Raw genomic sequence first — 22,316 nt, forward strand, 5'->3', positions numbered from 1 at the left:
GAAATGGTAACTGTACATTGTAATTAGAAAATTCGGTCGTTGTTCATGAAAAAAATTACACAAGTACATACCTCTCTGTCGTTGATTTGACGAGTTCTCTCTTCCATAAACCGCAGGTAAGTTCTCTGGCCGTGAGACCGAACAGCAGCAAATTGATGAACAATAAGGTTCCGACTGGCCCGAAAAAGTATGTCAATTTCTCTACATCACCTGTAACAATAAAACTCAATCATTTTTATAAGACAATGATAATTTTTAGATTAAAGTAAATATTAAAAGAAGTTTGTCACTCAAAACTTCCGAAAAAATAAAAATAAAACAATTCGTAAGTTGCATATAAAAAAATCCAGATTATTTTGAACATTAAAATGCAAAAGAACATTTTTCAGCATTTATTTCAATATAAAATAGCAATTGTTTTTTTTAATACATTCATCCAATGATTTTATGTTAATTCAACTCGTTAAAATTAATGTAATTCATTCAAAAATTTATAAAATTGTTTTGCTATTGTGAATAATAGTTATGTCTGCAACAAGTGAGTAAAGTAATATTTTTTTTCACGTGTTACTTTACCCACGAGTTTCATACAAAAATTTTGTCTTCGTACGTAGACTTAAAAAAATTCGACAAAAATTTTTATTTTGTAATAGTAATATTAAAAGTACAACTGTGCGAATTATTAATTTGGAATGAAGAAGAAATTACATTGATATTTCTACTTGAATTGGCAACATTTAACGAATTTAAATAACATCGTCTATAAGTTGTATAATCGTCTGGTCAAATTAGATCAAAAAATAAGAGTGAAGCTACATAAATTCCTGACAATCAATAAAATTGTTTTAAATACAATTGAAAATAAAATTTGAATGTTCCCCATCATTTCCGTGTATGGAAAAAATTTTATTTAAGGTCATAGGTAAAAAAATGAGTTTTTCTCGATTTTCAGCAAATCATTTACACTTTCGGACTTTATCACAGATATTTCAAAAAAAGCACAAATTGAATTTCGATAAATTTTCTATACAGTTTATCATGATGAATAAATTGTATATATAAATAAATCAGGTTCATTCAACCCTTCCAAATCATTCCCTAATCATATGAAATAATCTCAAAGATTCTTTTATAATTAAAAATTATTCAAAAGTATATTTATACTGAATTAAGAATTGGTTGATTGCAGTTGGTTTTTCAACAATAACTCGCTTAATTTTCAAGCTAGAAACTTTTTTTGAAAAGTTTTTTGTAGGGGAATTTCAAGTACTTCAACGTCATATTAAGTTAAACTTTCTTCAGCCCCCGGTTTTGCAAAGGGGGCACCTCAAAGGGGTTAAATAAGCGATATTTGGTACGCGAATGCAAACTAATGTATTTCCTTCAATTTTTTTGGTACATAGATTTAAGAAAACTCAAAATTTTTGGCAAGAAAAACTATAATTTATATTTGGAACATTTTCTCATAATATGAATAATTTTTGGTTTATTTTTTTTTCAAGATTACAAAATGCAGTGTTCAATTGAATTTTTTTTTCTAAAATAAGCATTCAAAACTGGTCAAATCATATAAATAATGACGAAGGTATAATTATTACATTTTTTCTAAGAAGAAAAAAGAAGAAACCTAATTTTTTTTATAAATCAGTCAACACTTATGCAAAAGACTTTTGATAGTGCTCATTTTAAAGGTTTTTCTATGTGCTTTGAAAAAGTTTTTTTGAGTTTTTTCCAAAAATGTCATCAATTCCTTGTTATTTGAGGTTAATAGTTGTCAATTTCGGGGTTCCTCAAAAATAACCATCCTTCAACGAGCAATAACTCTGTTATTATTGAATTTACAGAGGTCCTTAAAAAATGAATCTATTTTTTTATTAGCTACATCTTCGTTTTAAATGATTTTGCTCATAAAATGAAAACTATTTAAGTTATTCATATAAAACAGTTTTTTGAATAAAAAATGAGTAGTTTCAATCATTAATCACTCTAAAAATACCAGTTTTAGAAAAAACTTTGTAGAATAAAAGTTGCTTAGAATTAATCAGTCCATCGATCTACGAGATTATTTTGATGAATAAATGTTCATCTACTAAAAGGGGTGTCTTTCACCCACAGGGTAGATTTTAAAGAAAGTTATAAATACTACCTCCATACCAAATTTCAAGAAAACCGACCTTCATATTAATTAAATTAGAGGAGTAGAAAAAATAAATTTTAGTAACCTAATTTTAAATCTACTAAACATCGATTTGTAATAACAACAATCAAGCGTCAAAATTAATAGTTGAAATTATACATTCATGAATATTTATTTCCGTATGTCAGAACGGTGATTTGTTTTGTAGGAAACGAAGAATTGCATCACTCAATCAAATGACTATTAAAAAAATCTTTCCTTTTAATTTTAGCGCTTTCAAATTCTATTCTAGTCCAATTCAAATAGCTTTTTCTTATATTGCCTGGTAACCAATTGCTTCACAGATGAATTCGAAAGAAAAATGAGACCGAACCTTAAAAGTACAAGAGTTCATTGACCTCTCTTTTTCAGCAAGGGCTAGGACGTTTGATACACTTTAATGTTTTTTTGTTAGCTGTAATTCCGGAAACAATTTCAATTGAGTGTTTAACAAATCTTGAAAAAGTGATTTAAATGATATATATTATACAAGTGTTGTTTTTTTTTTAAACATCCGATGGGCTGCGAAGAAAACGCGTCAAATCTGAGAACATAAATGTAGCCTGCAATGGTTGGAAGCAGGTTGTGACGGTTTCTTTGAGCTCCACGTCAGTTTAGAAGCGCCGTCTTCCAAGCCACTGCTTCAATTCCAAAAGTCGACATACCTCTTTGATTTGAATAGCTCTCAGTAAACGCCACAAAGTTTTACAATATGAATCTGCATTAATTATGGTTCCAGGCTGCATAAACACGTTTTTGGTCTCAAAAAAGTTGCCATAATCATACGGTTGTTGAAGGTTCATTTAAATTTAGTTGGAGAATTTACGTGCATCTATTGATGTGATTTTCGGTTTGTTTCGGGCCTATCTACGTCTCATCACCTGTCAAAAAATCTTCTCCATCAGTATTGTAACTGTCAAGAGACTCCAAAGCTACACTCTTCGGCGAGTTTTGTGATTGTCAGTCAATATCGTTGGAGTCCGGCGAGCGCAAATTTTCCGTAACTATAGAGAAACGGGCAGATCTTGAAACTTCCGGAAATTACATCGATATTTCACTTACGGTAAACCTTCTAGTTAACCTAACCGCTTGGTCTATTCGCTGAACAATGTCGTCTGTAGCCACAGACTTGCGTCTTAACCTCCTTCATCATGAACATCAATTCGGCGCTCTTTAAATTTTCGACTCCATCAATCATGAAGGTGTCTTCTAAAATGAATAACAGTTCGCAATTCAGACTTTGCGACATAATTTAATAGCGACAGCAGTGACTACAACATGACGGGAAACAACCTGTTGGAATGTGACAGAGAGTTTGAGCGGAGAAGATGCGGAGTTGCCTACTAGGCACACCGATCATCTGCTGCATTACTGTCCATCAAACTGTGCGATCGGAGGTGCGGTCGTTTTAATGTTTATTTAGTTTAAGATTATGGAAATTTGTATAGAGAGAGATAGAGAGAAATTTGCGGACGAAAGCTTGTAAAAACTAAAAAACAAACATAACAATAACTAAATCAAGATACAAATGAAGTAAAATTTCAATATACAGAAGAAAACTTCACCTTATTTCAAGCAGTTATTAAACTGTATTTTTTACATTATACTTTTATTATTATACATTCTATCCAATCATCTTGCAACTAAATAACTCGCTAATTCAATTTGGAGGATATTAATAAGGAAGTTCCCTTCTTTCATTACTTGAGAAGATTAACAAGACCTTTTCATAGTTTGTCTAAAGATGTGGGATTGAATAATCGATTAAATAAAGTGTGGGTTTCAGTTGAACTCCAAAATGTATGACTCTCTTTCAATGTATACCTCCACTGATTGTGTGGTACTATGCGAAGAAAATTAGAATCCATCACATATGATAAATTTAACTTTTTACGATAATTTTTTATATTTTGAGGATAATAACATATATAAATAAGAATAGTGATAAAACAATTACAGGCTGAAATTGTTAAATATTCAAATTATTGCCATTCTCGCCGCATTCTCTGAAACAAATCTGACAAATAATCGTCGTCTATTTGGTTCCATTCATTTTTCAGAATGTTCCCTGTTCAATTACTTTCAGGACATTCTTCTTTTCCAATTACTTCAAATACTCTTTGCACAGCTTCGTTATCATGCTAGAAAATAAATTTTCTACTGGCCAGAACGTACTATATTTTCCTATAATATTTTTTCTTTCCTCAGAATCATTTAAATTTTTACCAAGTCTCTTAATCAAAACATTCCCAAACCATCACCGAGCCTCCGTCGTGTTCCACAGTCGGGATTATGGATCTAACATCCTTTCTTTCTTTGATCTACGCACAAACAATCTTCTCTTAGATCCATAACCTCAAACTTTGACTCTCCCCCTATTTATGCGTTTCTGCAACCTCTTAATTTTTTTTTGCGTCTTAGAAGAGGTTTTTTCACTGCCACCCTTCTCTCAATTTCAATATCATTTTGAAATTTATTGAATGGATTATGAAGTGGGCAAAAACTTCGTTTCAGATATAAGATGTTCAATTTCTGATTTTGGCACGTCGATACATCACTTTTTAACACAAAGAGTTTATTTAATTTGGAATTTTCAGTGTTTTCAATTAGTTTCATTGCATCGTCAAAGATTACTTATTGCACCTTCCATTCAATAGGTTATAAATAAAATGGTTGACAATTTTCTGATGTGATTTTCAGGTTCTAATTTAAAGAAACTCAAGCCGACACGATTCTTCAACACTTTTTTATATAGCCGAAGCTGTCTCAAAGTAGACTCAAAACTATCTCGTAGAACGTGAGGTCGTGTATGAGATACGGGCTTTGTAAGAATGTCTGCGACTGTCTGTTTCTTTTAAATCAAAATTTTTTGAGAAAATTTCTGCTTCACATGTAGAATCAGCAACCAATTCTTGACAACTGTACCTGCAGTTTTAGGATTACTCCATTTATTGAAGCTGTACAGAATATTTTCACTGTGGGCAATATCAAAACGAGTACCACTAGCCACGTAGTGTAGAGCCAAAACAGCAGATCGAAATCAGAAGCTTTCCTTGGTGCATGAGTAGTGAGTTTCTCCAATACTGGTTTGCATCCATCCATATTGAATCGGACGAGGATTATCTTGATAACAGTCGATTGTTTGACCATGATATTACCATCACTTTGAGTTATTTCAAGCTTAAGAAAGAAATAGACGACAAACACGTTCTGTGCCATCCGCATACCCCTCAGAATGTTTCATGAAGATTTCATCTTCGACAACAACATATAAGAATACAGTCGAGACATCAAACTGTCGCAGAACCATTCTCTCAACAGCTCTATAGACAACAATGATGGAATCACTTCCAGCCGAGTAATTAGACTGAAGATGTCTGCATAGTCAACGCCAGGTCCTTGTGTACCATCTTTTATAACCAGTCTTGCACGATACTTATTAATTCTACCGTCGGGGTTAAGCTACACCCGATAGACCCATTTTATTATTTTTTGTCCCGAAGGAAGTTCGGTAAATTCCCATGCATCTTTTTTGTTTCTGTTTTGGGATTTTTAGCGAGAGTATTTTTTTCAACCACTTTCTTGCTCTATAGCAGAAAAATAAACGTGTCTAATCTGTTTTAGGGTGTAGCTAAATATATTTTCAATAAATGTTAATATAAATAGAGCCATTCCCTAAAGAGGAAAGTACATTGTGATAGAGGAAGGCGAAAAAATATTTTTTATAGATGTTTATAGTTAGTGGTGTGCAAGTTGTAATTAATATTTTAAAATAATATATTATTTTATCGTGGTTTTTGTTTTTTCCTATAAAATTTAATTTTCTTTTAGGGATCATTGCATTTTTTAATTTTTATTACATCCTATACAAAGTGAAAAACTTTAGACTGAAAGCAACGAAATTAATTACAATTCGTGTTATTTCTAAGCATTAAAAATGTAATTGATTTCAAAATAACATTGAAAACCGTAAATCTGGCATCACTGTGAACGATATTCTACGATTATACCTGTTAATAGTCCAAAGAATCGAGTTATGCGCAGTTGGTACAATGACAGATCGATAGTATAAACGCAGCTCCAGGATTGGCTGTTGGAAATCAATGGCGGTTAAGGCCACCGATAATATCGATTATCTTTAGGGCCCTGCAGACTGCAATTCCGCATATGCGATATCGAAGACAGAGTTTTTGAAAGCCATTGATATATATTGAAAGTTTTAGTGAGTCTAAATAAAATCTAAGTTTAGTGCGCGATTAAAAACAATAATATTAATCCGAAATCGATTTTTGTGACAGTTTCAACTGTATAGAAGAAATAAAATTGATAGTTGTTGTTCAAAAGTATATTTAAAAAAATAAAAACAGTTATACAAGTGAGTAATATTTAGAATTTAGACTTTTATCTTTATTTTGAATAATTTGATGTACGAAAGGTGTTTCGTTTAAAAAATCGTTATTCCACGTGATGATATTAAGGATTTTCAACGAGAAATTGACTTTGGTATGGACATGGAATATCACGTGCGTCAATTTATTGATTTACCAATACGAGGGGCGGTCAATAAATATTATTACAGAATGTTTTAAAATATATTTCAATTAAAAGCAATCTACTAGGTGTTTGTTTGGTATTTTATAGTACTTGAAGTAAAATAATTTGTTTTTGTCTCGTTAAATCATTTGATCATATATCTGAAAATCGAAAATTTTCGATCTTGCTTCATTTTCGAGATATTCATAGTCGAAATTTTTTACAAATATTGTGTAAATCAAGTAACAAATCATCAATTTATTATTCCATATAAAATGTGCTTTTTTATTTTATATGATTATTTTAACAAATAGAACTACGACTTTTTACTTTAGTTAATTAGGTAATTTTTCGATGTTCCATTTGGTAAATTGTTAAAAATGAACAAGACGCAATCCTATTTATCGAAGAAGTTGGATTGATTCTTTCGCGTTTTTTTTTAATCTTCCAATGCACGTTGAGAATTTTGGAGACAAAAAGCTCAAATGGGTAAGGATAAAAAAAAACATAACAGTACGTTTCGAAAGACAATTGATTTTCGGCTTCAGCTACATTTTTCGAATGAAATATTGTGCGGTATTGAATTTCGGGATGTGCTGGCAACTAGAGTAATAAATGTGGGGCCGAATTGCCGAGAAGATGATTACAGCCGTCCTTGGTTTATACAGCAAGGAAGATAAAATTGATTTGTTTTTTGAAATAAATTCCAAAAGCAAGAAGAAAAAATATTTGAAAAAATCTCGCGTATATAGGGCAAAGCAGTACGAAGTATTGATCAAATTTTTGTTTCTAGTATTGTTTATTTGCGATTTTAGAAAGTCAATAAAATGTCGCAGAGATCCGAGGCTACTTCATCGATATATGGCTCTCTATATAGAAAAGTAAGTATGGATAAGTACAAGGATGACGTAGGTTCTCAAACCATGCAATTTCTTCTTGATATAAAACTAGTATATCCCGGAGTAGTGGAAAGAAGTTTTGTAAATTGATTCTCCTTCATTTACATTGTCTCAAAAGAAAAAAAAATAATATGATGGTGTAGGAAAAGCTATTGAAGAAGACTCAATCTATCCTGATTATAGAGGTGAGGATGTGACGATCCGAGAGGTCCCTTCTTGTTGGAAGGAATTGCTATTAGACAATACCTTCTCGTGATGCACTTCGAGTGTAAAAAGTTCAAAAATCGTTAATTTTTTACAGCCACAGTTGTCTAGACAAGAAGAATAAACCTATACTAATACAAATTACATGTTCTTTGAGAGCAGTGTAATCTTCTTCTTCTCCTTCCTCTTTCAATAGGACGAGGTCCTGTTCAATCCTGTACGTTTGGCCCTCTTCCTGGATCTTCCTGAGAAGCTGAACTCCAGCTCTCGTACCACCTCTTTGGTGGTCTGCCTACAGGTCTGCGTGTTTTCGGTCTCTGAATTTTAGCCCATTTTGCCCATCTGTCTTCTAGCAATCTTTCTACGTGATCCCTCCAGATATCCACAATCTATCCTGATTATAAAGGTGAGGATGTGACCAGCCGAGAGGTACCCTTTTTGCTGGAATGAATATCGTTAATTTTTTACAGCCACAACTGTCTAGACAATAAGAATAAACTTCGACTTAGAATTATTTCATAACTTATTTTTTTTGTGAGAAGCTTCCACATAACCTAAGCTAACTCCAACTAGAGTTCGCCTCTGAACGGTCCAATTGACATTCCAGTCTCCCAAAAGCTACAGGTTGAGTTTAGAATTGGTTGTTTGAAATTACTATGCAATTGCAGTTAGTTTTATCATTCGAATTAGAATTAATGTTGCCGGAACATTTTTCAAAGAAAATATTTACGTACTTATAAAAAAGAGTATCACCTGGCTTTTTAATTAGAAAAATACCAAAGATAAATAGTTTTATCAGTTTTTGAAAGCATTCGGAAGTGTACTGCTTGAAAAAGTAAATTTCTACGTTTAATTGTCAATGAAATCTTCAAATTATTGCTAAATATTTTGCTTATTTCATGAATGGTACTAAACAACAGAAAATTCTTTCTAAAAAAACTGAACTATTCCTAAAACTGCCCATTTTGCTTCAGCTATCTATTCTTTTTAATATAATATTAGAATAATATGAAAATTGTGTAAAAATTCAATAAAATACTTTTTAATTGTTAAATTACAAGACTCGTGTCCCAACGTGGGGCAATTTTATTGTAATGTGGGGCAATTCTAAACGAGTTTAAATCTTTCGCTATGGAGAATTTATATGCAATGCAATATTTCGGTGTCCAATTAGAAGAAAAAAGGAAATCCTTAAATAATTGTGGCCAATAAATATCAACTAGGATTTTGGAAATGAAATCGACTCGCAAAGAATATGTTGTCCGATGATGCCTAGCAAAAAAAAGCTCGCTGCGGATCACCCGAATCAATTGAGTCAAAAAAGTGGCGCTGTAAGTCAAAATCAGTGTCAAACGGGTCAGCTCACCGACGCCAAGTAAATCTAAATAGTATTTCTTTTCTTCACAGCCAATTTGAATCTTTACCAAAATTATTTCGAATTTGAATTTCATTTTTTAATTATGTTTTGATCATTCACTCTTTGGATTTCGTTAACAATTTCGTCACATATGCTTTTCTCAAAATCTGTAAGAGTTATCAAAATACTTTAAGTACAAAAGTTCTCTGTATTTGAAGGAATTTTTAGATTATTGACTTTCAGATTATACAGGGTGTTCCAATTCTAAAGTATCGACATTCGAATTTTAAATGGAACACTATATATTTAATTGCGTTTTTTGATTTAGTGGTAAAAACAAAGATTTGATTTCGGCGCGGTTAAGTAAATATTTGAGATTTGATTTTTTAAAATGTTTGTTCATTTTCAATTGATATCAATTTCTTTTAACAGTTATGGAACAACACGCAGAACTTTGCGAGACATATCAACTAAAATGGAATTATTACAGTTCTTACATGCATTCATGCATCGCTACTTCACTTTATAACGAGTCTTACGCTGATGTCGCTTTAGTTACAATGGATGGTCATCAGGTTATGGCTCACCGTTACGTATTGTCTTATAGCAGTCGTTATCTAGCTCAGGTAATAAATGAAATTATTTGCAAATGTTCATCGTACCCAAAAAAAAGTTGTCCACCAATATCAATTGCAAAAGACAGTTATGCGAGGAAAAAACAATATTTCATAAATACGCACAGCACTCATATCAAATTAACATCTAACAAACCGTCAGTCCACGTGGACTCATCATCTCCACTGTTTACCAATGAAAACATCGAATCGTAAACATAAATGCATTTCTATTGGCCGAAACTGTCGGTACACAATTTGTTCGAAATATTTCTACTAGACTTGGTTAGTTTATTCAATTTAATCGTCAAGGATAGTTTGATGGCGACAAGATTATTTGCGTCAGATAAATGACTACAGAAGTTCTAATAGACGAATGGAGTACAAAAAGGGCTCAGTTCACGTCTGGATTATGAGTAAATTTCTAAAAAATTAGGAATGTTTCTACGGTGAAAAATTTTTGGCCCATTTGAACAGTATATTTGAAATCAGCTTTTCGGTTAGATGTCATTGGATTTTATTCGGTTAGATGTGGTTGGATTTTATTCGGTTAGATGAGGCTGGATTTTATTCGGTTAGATGTGGCTGGATTTTATTCTCTTACAAATTTGTTCGTGGGTCTTGTATATTTAGTCTCTGTTTTAATAATATACAATTACTAACATACGTATTTTTATGGTTAGATTTTGAAATATCAACGGAAAGTAACGACAACTTTGCCTTTAATGATAGTCATGCCTCCGGAAATCGATTACAAATCTTTAAAAGTTTTACTCAGATACATGTACAGCGGAGAAGCGAAGGTTCCCAAGGAAATTTTGAAACAAGTGTTGAGAGGTGGAGATATATTGCAAATAAAAGGATTATATAGGTAAGTAAGTCCCGTAAGACGTGCAGTCTTCGTATAACCAAATGTTACATTATATTAAATCCAATTAACATTCCTTTTTATATGTGTATAGGTTTACACACATCCAACGCACAAATTTTAACCACTTTCGTCACTTTCTAAAATTATTTCATCTTCACTACATGTATCATCCTTTTTTTATGTTTATTGTCTTTTAATCTTTCTCTGTAGTTTTTTTATCTTCAGTTTTTTCTTCTTTGCGATTTTTCAGATGTTCAGGAGAAGTTAAAATAGTTTATCTCGTTTTCTCTTTTTCTTAAGATATTCTAGGTACAAAATATTCACGCACCCACTTAAGAAAAATAGTGGCGTTGATGTAGGCAGATTTTCGTGTCTTAAACAATATAGATTTTGGTGGAAAATCATCCTCCAACTCTAGTTTTATTTTTTGCGTTCATTATAACCGCAGGAGGTAAAAAGTCGACACAGCTTTGGACACCTTTCTGGCAAGCATTTGGAGATCCATTCCATCGATATTGAATACGTTTGCACGTTTATCAAATGAAGAATTCTATGCCATAATTGTTTTAAGTAAATCTCCCGCTTTCTTTCGGTTCATAGCCGTTGCTCTAGATATGAAGACAGTTTCTGATTCACGAATACTAATTTTTGGATGACGGCTAGAAAACAAAGTGAACCAGTTGTAACCAGCTTTCCCAATTTCATTTTTAAACTTGTGTTTAATTCTTAGCTGTTCTTCATAAATAAAATTTGTCGTGATAGTCGATCTTCATTATTTCTTCGCTGCTATAACGCATGCTTGTCTTTTGAGAATTTCCGGTTTTATTTCTGTGTTCTAAGAGTGAATTCAATAGAAGCTCGATGAACAGAACAATTTCCATCAGATCATATTTGATTGACTATTTCAAATCATCTTGTGACCACGTACCACGTGTTTGCACAGATTTTGGTTATGAACTCGTTTGGCATCTGTAACACACTTCATATTTTCATGAGCTGACAGTAATTCAACATTTATTTAGAGGAAAACTATGGCCATTTTCCTCGAAAAAACGTGGGGGATCTTCCCAGATTGTCATGTAGAAAGTTTTCAGAATTTGTAGTGCAATTTTGAAACAATGAAATAATAACAATCCATGTATAAATTATAGTTAAGGGGCCATTTTGTTAAATTGTGCGTAATTTTTGTTTAACGCGTTACATGAAATGCTTGACAATGTGTCAATTTCCCCTTTTGAAATATTTTACGTCGCAGCTGTTGCTCATTTTCGTCTTCTCTGGGAAACATTTGGGAGATTATCTTCTTTCCTTACAAATGGTATGTGCATCCATCCTCACCCCTAACATGCACGACATAGGGACGTGAAATGCCTATTTTATCTTTAAATTTCTTTTTGGGATCCATATTTCACGTCATTGAGATAAATTTCTATGTCAGTCGATTAAAATCCATCATTGCCTTTAATGTCTGAATGTGATAAAAAGAAACATTTTTCGTCATCCATGATCACAATTCTCTGTCAAGTGACGTCTTCTTACTGCACGGCAGCATACCGGAATTCGGCGCAACTGATCTTCAGTATATTTTGGACATTTATTCCTTTTCCGATGTTTAATACCCTTTCTCTTTAGTTCTCAATTGATCGAAATCGACGAGGCAACCATATATAATCAAAACGTTAGACCGCCAACTTTTTGAAAAGTTCAAACTTGGTATTCCTTATTCACATTCATTTTATAAACCATCGAAAGTTCAATATTTTGTTATCTAAATATATTCATAATTTAGTTTTTGATAACTAACTAAACTGTATATACATTTCCGGATATCTAACTTGCCATAACTAAGTTAAAATTTGACATATGAACATTGAAACATTATAAAAACTGTGTTTTCTTTGTCAACTAAATTCTATGTTATTCAGAATTGGCGCAGTCACAGTAGGATTCGACACATAGTACGAAAAACCTACAACAACAAATATGGACTCAGCCTTCAGATTGCCTCTAAGTGTCAAGTTCCATATTTTCTTGTATTTTTACTTTTTCCTCATTTGTAACTAGATTTAGGAAGAAATCGTTTACTCAGGAAAAATTAATTAGAAAAGGAGAAGTAATTGTGGGAAATAGAAAAAGAATTAACGAGAACCAGACATTGAAGGGCACGAATTTTTGTTACATACGTTAATAGCCAGTTCAATTCAGTAAATTTTGAAAACACATATTCCCCGTAATGGGATCGATAAAATTTTTTCACACCGTGGAAAATGCAACACGCGCACTACATCATCACTTTGTCTACTGACACGCCAACACTTTCTCTTTGGCAATCTATCCCTCTATTATTTCTATTGTATCAATTAATATTGTTACAGAGAAAAAGAAGACGATAAGGCAGAAAAACAATCCCAACAATCTATCCAAAGTCCGTCTCCAATCAACCATACCCCAACGACTACACCGTCAACAACTCCCATACCAGTTGTACCGTCTCCTCCTCCTTTGATATCTTGTACAGCACCACAGCCAGCTGTGACAACTTCCACGCCAAAAATGCCTATTAAAATAACGAAAAGTACGAATAGTACTGTATCGGCTGTAACTACTAGTACTACGAAAGCTCCGATTACTCCAACATTTGTTTTATTGCAAAAACCATCAGAGGTTCAAGCGTTCGGAAACGCTTCATCATCGGGTCCGACAGTTTTCAATTTTACATTGTTGCCATCGTCAGGAAAAGAAGCCGATACGTTGAAGTCAAAAACATCCGATGAAAGTACCGCAGGAGGTGATCCAAAAACGGTTATTAAAACGGAAGCCAGTAATAATTTACAATATTTAATGATAAAAGGTAGGAAATTCGTCGTACTATTCATTTTCCGTGTTGTATAAACGAATTTTGTATCTATAAACAGACGAGCCCGTCGATTGGAGCGATGTTGATATGAAAGTTATCGAATGTCAAGAAGTGTATGAAGAAATTCAAGTAAAATCAGAACGAGAAGACAGCAACAGCCCGGAATGTCCCCCAAACGAAGATAAACTGTTTTCTCCACTCACTTGCGAATTATGTACTGAAACTTTTTCAATACCCAGAGAATGGGTAAGACACGTACAGACCCACACGGATATGTTACCCGCGAAAAGAAGAAGACGAGACAGTACAGGAGGAAGCGTACGTCTTTTATTATTAATCTTTTTATGTCAATAATATCGATGTTTTTCAGGATTCCTACGGGGATGAAACTTTTCCAGAATTGACATGTGACCTTTGCCAAAAGCCCTTTACAACCCCGGCTGAATGGGTAAAACATATACAGAGCGCTCACACCGAATTCGAATTACATGTTTCTAATAGACAAAAGGCCAAAAATTACACAAAAGAATCGCCTCGAGAATCGAAAAAAGAAAATGAAAAAGGTAAAGAGTTGACCATATTTTCTTTGTATTTATTTATATTGGAGTAAATTTATATGCACTAAGACTTTTTACTAAACACTTATCTAATTCCTAACAGATTAATTTATTTAAACACATCGTTTACTTGAATATTGACCTCAGATTACTTACTGACTACTATGGTTATTAGAGACTAGTTTATATACAATTTTATCGTATCCAGAATGTGGTAAAAGCGATATAAAGAAATTATCACCGTATATATGAAAAAAATATGATGTAATTGGCCTTCCGGGAATTGCATCCAAAGCTTCCGTCAGATTTATTAACATAATAGAGCAGGACCAGCTTCACGGTATATGTCAGTTAACCTGACATATACCGTATACCATATTTTGAGAAAAATGTGTCGATTTTACTTAACTTTTTGATAAAACATTTTTTGGAATCTTCATTAGTTACAAAATTAAAGAATGGTTCAAATTATAGTGGTATATCAAGTACAAATATAGTCAATTATCTCTCTCCAGATCTTCTGTAGACTCTTCCTCACTTCAATACAAACACATTTTTGTTTGATATGACTGTAGACTCGATTGGTTACGGTTAATTTGGGGCCAGTAGCTTCCTTAATTCTTCTTCTGACCGTCCAAGCCCCTCCACACGTTTCTCTGAGCTTTTGTTGAGGACCTGATTTCTCAGCAATGAGTTGACAATGAATCGGTTATCTCTCTCGCACCTTTATTCTTATAGAACCTCGATGATAGTTACCAGTCTCTTGTTGATGACGGTAAACTCTGGAAACAGCAGACTGGACACGTCCAGCTAACTCTGGTCTTGCAGCTTGAGTAGATTTCACTTGTGTCCATTTTCAGGTATAATACTTGTATGTTATTAACGGAGATCTGAGTTAGTTAGTTAATTTTTCATGTTACCCCCAAATAGCATTATTAAAACAAGCATTAAAAGATCAAAATATATTCTTGGGCTGTAAGAAGAAGAAACAATTCAATATTGTATCATTTTGAAGCTAATATTATTGGATTTAAGATTTTATTAAAAAAATAGAATTTCGTCTTCATTTTTTTGCCAGTGACTTGCGACTCCAGGAGTGTCGCTCGTTTGAAACTACTTTTTAAAATGAAAACTGACTATTTTCATGAATAATTATTACTCTAATTCTAATTTCAAAATTTCGTTCGTTACTTTGATATTTTTTCAAAAAAAAGTTAATAAATAAATAATATGTTAATACTTTAGATCGATTTTGTTAGTTGAATATATTTTTTTTAAACACCGGAAATTTTCGAGTAAATTGTGCAAATATTATCAAATATCAATTTAATAAATTAAAAGTCAATTTTCTCTATTTTTTATGATTTTCTATTTCGATATTCACTTTTTTATAATTTCTTTGCAAAAAACCTAAATCTGCTAAGATTTTTTTATATAAATAAAAAATGTTTATTCTCAGAAAGTATTCATTTTTTGTAAATGATTCGAAATTTCGATTTTAATTGATTTCTGGAAGAAGAAAAACCTCCATTTCCTGCACTAGTATTTTTATACAAAAAGCATTACTATTTGATCACTACTTTATTTCAAATATAGCTTTTTATGCGGAAAACAATTAGCCTTAAGGCCTCTTGACATGATGCAAGATGCAAAACAACGTGCAATGCAATGCAAGACGCAATTTTTCAATAGTTTCATGCAAAATCTCGCACCTGCAATTTTCTTAACTGTTGATTTTACGTTTTATTTTCTATAGGCGGTTTTCAAATGTTTTTTCTTCCATTCTTAATTAATTTTTTTGCGTTTTCTCGTCCAATTCTCTAACTAAACTGTCAAGGGAGAGGTAGATATAATTGTTACCATTTTTTTCTTGTTTACTGTACTTAGTTTAGTTATTTTTATTTGCGAAATGTCCACAAAATATTGAATAAAGTTTGAGGTTAGGAAATTGTTTACTTTTACTGCATGCAATTTCTTGCACGTTGTCTCGCATCATGTCAAGAGGCCTTTGAAAATTGTTTTATTTATCATACGATTTTATCATTTACGTTTTTTGATTTAGAAAAGGTTGGAGTTAATTACTGCAAGCTTTGTAACAAAACATTCCCTTCAAACGCATCGATGTTGATACACAGAAGGAGTCATACTGGAGAGAAACCATTTACTTGCGAATTGTGCTACAAGACGTTTAATGTGAAGAGTAATCTTTTAAGACATTTGAGAACCATCCACAACAAAATTATCAACACTACCGAACTTGATAACAAGGAAGACAAGAAGGAATAATTTTATAGGATTTTATATGACATTGTGTACAAATAAACAGTATCCTACTGTAGATCGTATTGTTTCAAAATATGTCTCAATGTTTATTCAGGATTAATAGGAGTATCCAAAAATTAATGCAAAATTTGAATTTGCCGCCATTTATGCAGTAAAGTCTTGATAACCCTAAAAATAAAATCAAATCGTCAGCTTACAGTTTAGGGTTAGTGTTTTAGACCACAGACGATCATTTTTGAAACCAAAAAAAATAATAGTGGGATGAAATTCATTGGAAAAGTAGGAGAATATGATAAAAATGAAAGGAAAAATAATCTACGGGCGATTTGAGGTAGGGAAGGGAAAGAGGATGAGTTGTTAAGGGTAAGAAACGGTTTATCTCGATTTTCAGCATAACTACAAGTCTTATGGAAAAAAGTCTAATAACAAAGTTGTAATAAGAAGATATAAAACTTTTGTAGTTTCACTTTTTTTACATAACCTCAAAATTTATGTAGAAAATTCCAAAAAACAATTTTTTTGGTTTTTTATTCGTATTTTTTACAAAAATCATTTATTTTTCACGAAATTTTGATAATAGTTACTTTTTTATGTCCTACATACACTGTAATTTATTTGATTTGTAAGATATATTTTTTCACATTATTTTAACATGCATCCTAATTTTCAAACGAAAACTCACCCATAAAAAAATCAGATTTTTTTAAAAAATCGGTGACATTTCTGTTCCCTGAAATTTCAACTTTCTGTTGGTGTAAAAAATATTACCATCACCATAGTAAATTTTCTCCAAAAAGTCAAAAAAAAACAAAAATATTTTGATAGAAGAATTTGCGATTCAAAGTTTTTCCATAGAACTTCTACTTTTCTCAGAATTCCAGATAAATCGTTTTTACCCTTAAACCTCACCCGCTTCCAGACCTCAGATCGCCCGTAAATTATTTTTCCTTTAATGTTTATCATATTCCCCTTTTTTTTTCTAATAGGTTTCATCCGACTATTATATTCATACAAAATAGTGTGAAAACTTCGTCAATTATGAAGAGATTAATGAAAAAATTCCGGGAGACAGTATCCGTTGAAGATGCCCAACAGACTCATCGTCCAAAAACAAATCGTTCAGATGGTAATGTCGAAACAATGCGTGAGAGTGTCGGTGACCATCCAGGAATCTCAATTTGGCGTCGTAGACAAGAATTGCAAGTTTCAGAAAGTGTATACTTACTAAAGATCTACGTTTACAAATTTACAAATTTCAGTCAACTCAACAATTGAACTTTGCTGGAATTTCTGGAAATGTTCGTGATATTCATACTGAATACCACTACCACTACACCAACATTCAAAAATAAACTGTCTGATATGAACGTTTCGATAACCAAATCATCGTCTTCTCTTAAAAAAACGAAATTCAAACTATTACTTTACGATACCTCAAAAAACATTTATAACTATATATGTGTAAATATAAGATGCCAATTTATTGTGTCAACCACTGGCTCTACTAGTGTTAGGCGCCGACCACCCAGACTCCCTTTGATTAAAGCCGCCAAACGTATGGCGCCCAGCAGTCATTTCTTTAATTCGACCACTGACCTTTGCGGATGAAACAACGTCGTTCTTAGTCCTGCTATTTTGTGATTTTTAATTCACAAAATAATTTTGAAATTAACGAAAAAACTAATTTGGGTAATCTTCACTGTAAACTATATTTTGCATCATACAAAGTCACTAATAAACACAAACAATTACATTTGAGGCAAAAAGAATTTTTAAGTTGGAATTTCTGGAACCGTTGGCGATATTCACACTGTTTACACCACCACTAAACCAACATTTACTTACAATTACACTGCCTGACGCGCGTTTCGATAACCAAGTTATCGTCTTCAAAGACTGAACGTAAACTGTCTTAGTCTCTTTGAGTGAATTTATGGTTTAATGAAAAAGATGTTGACACAACTAATGACATTAACAACCCAAACGAGAACGAAATTACAATTATAAATAATTGTATTGTGAAGTGTATTATAAACTCTATTAATATTTTGTGTTTTTTCAATTTCTTTAATTATGATAATTAATAGTTTTTTGTTTTGTTAACTGTTTGATTTGATCTAAATTTTATTAAAAAATAATTTAAATGGAAATAAAACCACTATTTTCATTCAATAATTTCTTAATGTAATTTGCAAAATATGTCACGTCACACTAGGAAGGGAATGAGTCTCACAAATGTAACCAGCTGCGGGGGAGGGGTAAAAAATAATGAAATTCGTGTGTAATTTATGGATGACCCCCTAGTCCAAATTGAAAAAACTCCGAAACATGGCGTCCGTTCCAGAACGTATTGAGTTTGTAGCGACCTATGTTTTATATTTAATTCAAATTGAGTGTTTTGGGACACCCTATATTTATATTGCGATGTTCACTACCTTCACACCAACATTTACTGACATTCCTTTCGATAAACGAGTTACCTCTTCAGATTCTGACGATAACTTGGTTGTCAAAACGTTCTAAGAGAATGTGCAGTGTTGGTGTAGTGGTATTTAATAATATGAGGATTTTTAGAAGTAAGTCTGTATTTTCCGAAAAATTAGAAGCGTTTCAATTTTATTTTTAATATAAATATATATTGACAAAGATTTTAGTAAAATACTGTTTATCTTTAAGAAAATGTACGATTTTTTCCAATAAATTAGTTGCGATATAAAAAACTTTTTTTATTTTATTACGACTGAAATTTCAAGCTTCAATTTTGTTTACCCGATTGAAATGATGGTTTCGACGAGACTTTTATAATAAGATCTTTTTATTCGGAAGATTGAACTCATTATATTCCTAAATTTACAATTAATTTAATTTACTGGAGCAATTGAAGATATTCAAATTGAATACGTTGTTAACTACTACTATACCTACACTCGAGATAAGACTGTTTGACACGCGTTTCAGTAACCTAGTTATCATCATCTTCATGTTAACCTTTGTTCCCCGAAGCCGATAATTTTAATTCCGAATGTAACTGAATCAATAATTCTTTGGCACTGAAGTTGATGGAATTTTTTACCAGATCAGAAGTAGGTATAATTGAGTAAATGTCCAAATTCTTCGCAATCCATAAATGTAACGAATAGTTTTTTCACGTAATTTGAGGATAGATTCGAAGAGATGCAGACCCCCAGAAAGGCAAACCGAACCGAAGATGCTATTAGAACAGCGAGTAGTAAGTTGTTAAAGCAGTTCAGACACAGATTTAATCGCAAAACAAGCAGAGGATAATTTTTTACCTAGTTTTCTACATTTTCGACATGTATACACCACTGAAGGGCACCGTTAATAGGTAGACCAAGAAACTCGATCAAATTTGAGAATCGTGTTAAGTCACTGTTATGTTTTAGAGCTGGCAAAGCTTCTTTATAGGATAAAACTAGAGTTTTCTCAGTGTTTAGATAGACCAGGACTTAATAATAGTGAGATCTTTGCCTGTGGTAGAATGTAAAGAATATAAATCTGGACCACTCTAATTTACACTTGTGTCATCTGCGAATAAGTAAATTTACCATTGATTCGTAGGTCTGTAAGATCATTGATGAAAATCAAAAAAAGAACTGTACCCAAAACTGAACCCTGAGGCACACCACTGCCAATTGGAAATTTACTTGGAACTTTACCATTAGCTCGTTCCAATTGATTTCGACACTCAAGATAAGATACAAATCATTTTAAAAGAACACCTCGGATGCTATAATATTCTAGTTTGTTTATCAGAATTTCATGATCAACACGATCGAAGGCCTTAGCGAAATCGTAAAAAACCGAAGCCGTATAAAATTTATTGTTAAGTGAGAGTAGAAAACAAAGCGTAGTTAGTGCATTTATTAGGTAGGAAACGAAATTTCACGTATCTTTTTCACAAAATGTATTAAGCCGGATTCTCACTGCGCTTTCCGTATTGTTCATCGCGAGACGTTTCGTCCAGTCGACCGAAGACATTTTCGCGAAGTGACATCCCGACTTTATACATTGTCTTGTTTTTTAGAAACGTAATAAAATAAATCAGTCGAATGTAAAATATTTGCATAAATAAAAGCATGAAAAGTGCATAAACAGAAAATGCGCTTATGCGTTGTATATTACCAGCTATAAAGTCTACTTTTAAACACATGAAATACAAAAGAACGAACGTAAAAAACTGACTGTCTCAGCACATGTTTATATCTTTCAACAACTTTACTTAGTATCATAATAATTATAGTATCGATACAGATTTTTAGTTAAGTGACGCCGATTTAAACGTAAAGCATAAAATATAATGGCATCTCATTAAATTATTTATGGAGTAATAGATTTGAATATTAAAGTACGCTAATTGATATTAGAAAAACCTCAGAGGTCTATCGATTTCTCAAAGTCCAAAAAAAATTATTTTGATTTTCAAATTTTCCCATTGGAATGGGATATTGAAACAATGCATTTTCAAGCTGAAAATCTAAACTTTTCGATGGATGTGTTTATTTTTTTATTCTGCGAAATAATAATAAATTATTTCGAAATTTAATATTGCTAATGCCTCAACGAATATTAACTTACATCTCCTCTGAAGAGCGTGATGTCAATCGACCTTTTTGTCGATATTAATGTCGCAGTTGGAAGGAGGGAATTGTAACAACCAACTAGTTTCGACGTTATTAGGTCTTATCAGAGTGGTTTAACAACTTTTTTTTTCGAGGAAACTATAGCTTTTACAAAAAAATCTGAAGGACCTTTTTTATAAAGAAATACTTATCCTACAACGAAATATATTTTATTTTCTTCTATCTTCATCACCGACTAAAATAATGGGAAATTTCGAAAATCTAAATGACCTCTGAAGTGTTCCTTAAATCAACTAGTAGAAGTACTTGTAAAAAAATTAGCATTTTTGCTTATAACTTATTCTTTTGCCTCCATTGACTGAGCTAAGACACGATTCATATTTTACACTAGAATAAAGAGTACAAAGGTAATTTTAAATGAGAATATACTTACCAGCAAACCAACAATTATGTTCTGCGAATCTGGGTCGCAAAACTTCGTCTTGATTGGAACTCAGATCAAGGGAAGCCGCTATTACCGTAATCAGAAGTGGGATTCCCCACGCGTACACCTCGTACAATCTGAGCCGCAGTCTTTCTTGACTTTTTTCAGTGCTTTGCGGTCGCAAGTCCCTGAAACAAAAAAAAATTTGATAATATCTCACAATATAAATAACTAAGGTAGGGCTTAAAATGAATTCAATAGTTTAGATACCATTTTTTTGAAATATTGTGGCCTTTTGATTAGTTTTCAATTTTTAACATAAATTCAGTGTGTTTCAACCAATATATTACATAAAGAGCGGGGAAAATGACATTTAACACTAAAGTGGGAATCTTTACTTTACTTTACACAGTCCTTTAACAGTTAATGTTGATGACAAGTGATATTAGTTAGTAAAACGTTTGGTGTTGCTTTTGTGGCGAGTTTCACACAGCACGTAAAAAGCTTCAAAACAAGCAAAAATTTGAATAGAAAATCATTTGAAAGAAAAACTTCGAAAGAAAGTACATGCTTTCACTTTAGAAAAGAATTTCCGACAGTAGATAAAGTTCTTTGGTTCGATATGATGAGGATTACCCTAAACGTCGAAGCACACTATGGGAACTTCTAAAAGAAAAATAGGTTTTCAATGGAAAGAGCATTCCAGAAAGTCTATTTTATTGGCTTGAAACGGCATTGTAGTATGGAGAAGAAATTGTCCAAGTGACTATAAAAAGAAGCCAAAGACGAAATATATTTTATTTAGACGAAACATGGATCAATGAAGGATATAAAACCAAATAAATTTTGACAAGATAAACTGTTACAAGTCGATGATAAGCTTCTTCAATAAATTTATCTATTGGTTTAAACCTTATTCGACAGACAACTGTGAGCGAAC

General features: G+C 32.3%; 2 protein-coding genes across 3 annotated transcripts in view; one reads left to right on the plus strand and one right to left on the minus strand.

Annotated features, from left to right (window-relative positions):
* LOC130894424 (probable G-protein coupled receptor Mth-like 1) overlaps positions 1-22,316 on the minus strand; it is a 147,137-nt gene that overhangs the window by 11,911 nt on the left and 112,910 nt on the right. The window contains exons 4-5 of the mRNA XM_057801264.1: positions 21,386-21,564; positions 72-210 (exon numbers count right to left, since the gene is read on the minus strand). Coding sequence (XP_057657247.1) covers positions 72-210; positions 21,386-21,564 — 318 coding nt within the window. The remainder of the gene's footprint in view (positions 1-71; positions 211-21,385; positions 21,565-22,316) is intronic.
* LOC130894425 (homeotic protein spalt-major) lies at positions 6,217-16,406 on the plus strand. 2 transcript variants are annotated; one of them, XM_057801265.1, is made up of 7 exons: positions 6,217-6,551; positions 9,602-9,795; positions 10,467-10,654; positions 13,030-13,505; positions 13,570-13,829; positions 13,882-14,074; positions 16,131-16,406. In XM_057801265.1, exons 2-7 carry the CDS (start codon positions 9,604-9,606, stop codon positions 16,352-16,354), a joined length of 1,533 nt encoding a protein of 510 aa, XP_057657248.1. In that variant the 5' UTR covers positions 6,217-6,551; positions 9,602-9,603; the 3' UTR covers positions 16,355-16,406. The 2 variants fall into 2 exon arrangements, with proteins under 2 accessions (XP_057657248.1, XP_057657249.1); XM_057801266.1 differs by having other exon boundaries at positions 6,277-6,551; positions 16,136-16,274.

Source organism: Diorhabda carinulata, chromosome 5 (assembly GCF_026250575.1).
Source record: "Diorhabda carinulata isolate Delta chromosome 5, icDioCari1.1, whole genome shotgun sequence".
NCBI lineage: Eukaryota > Metazoa > Arthropoda > Insecta > Coleoptera > Chrysomelidae > Diorhabda > Diorhabda carinulata.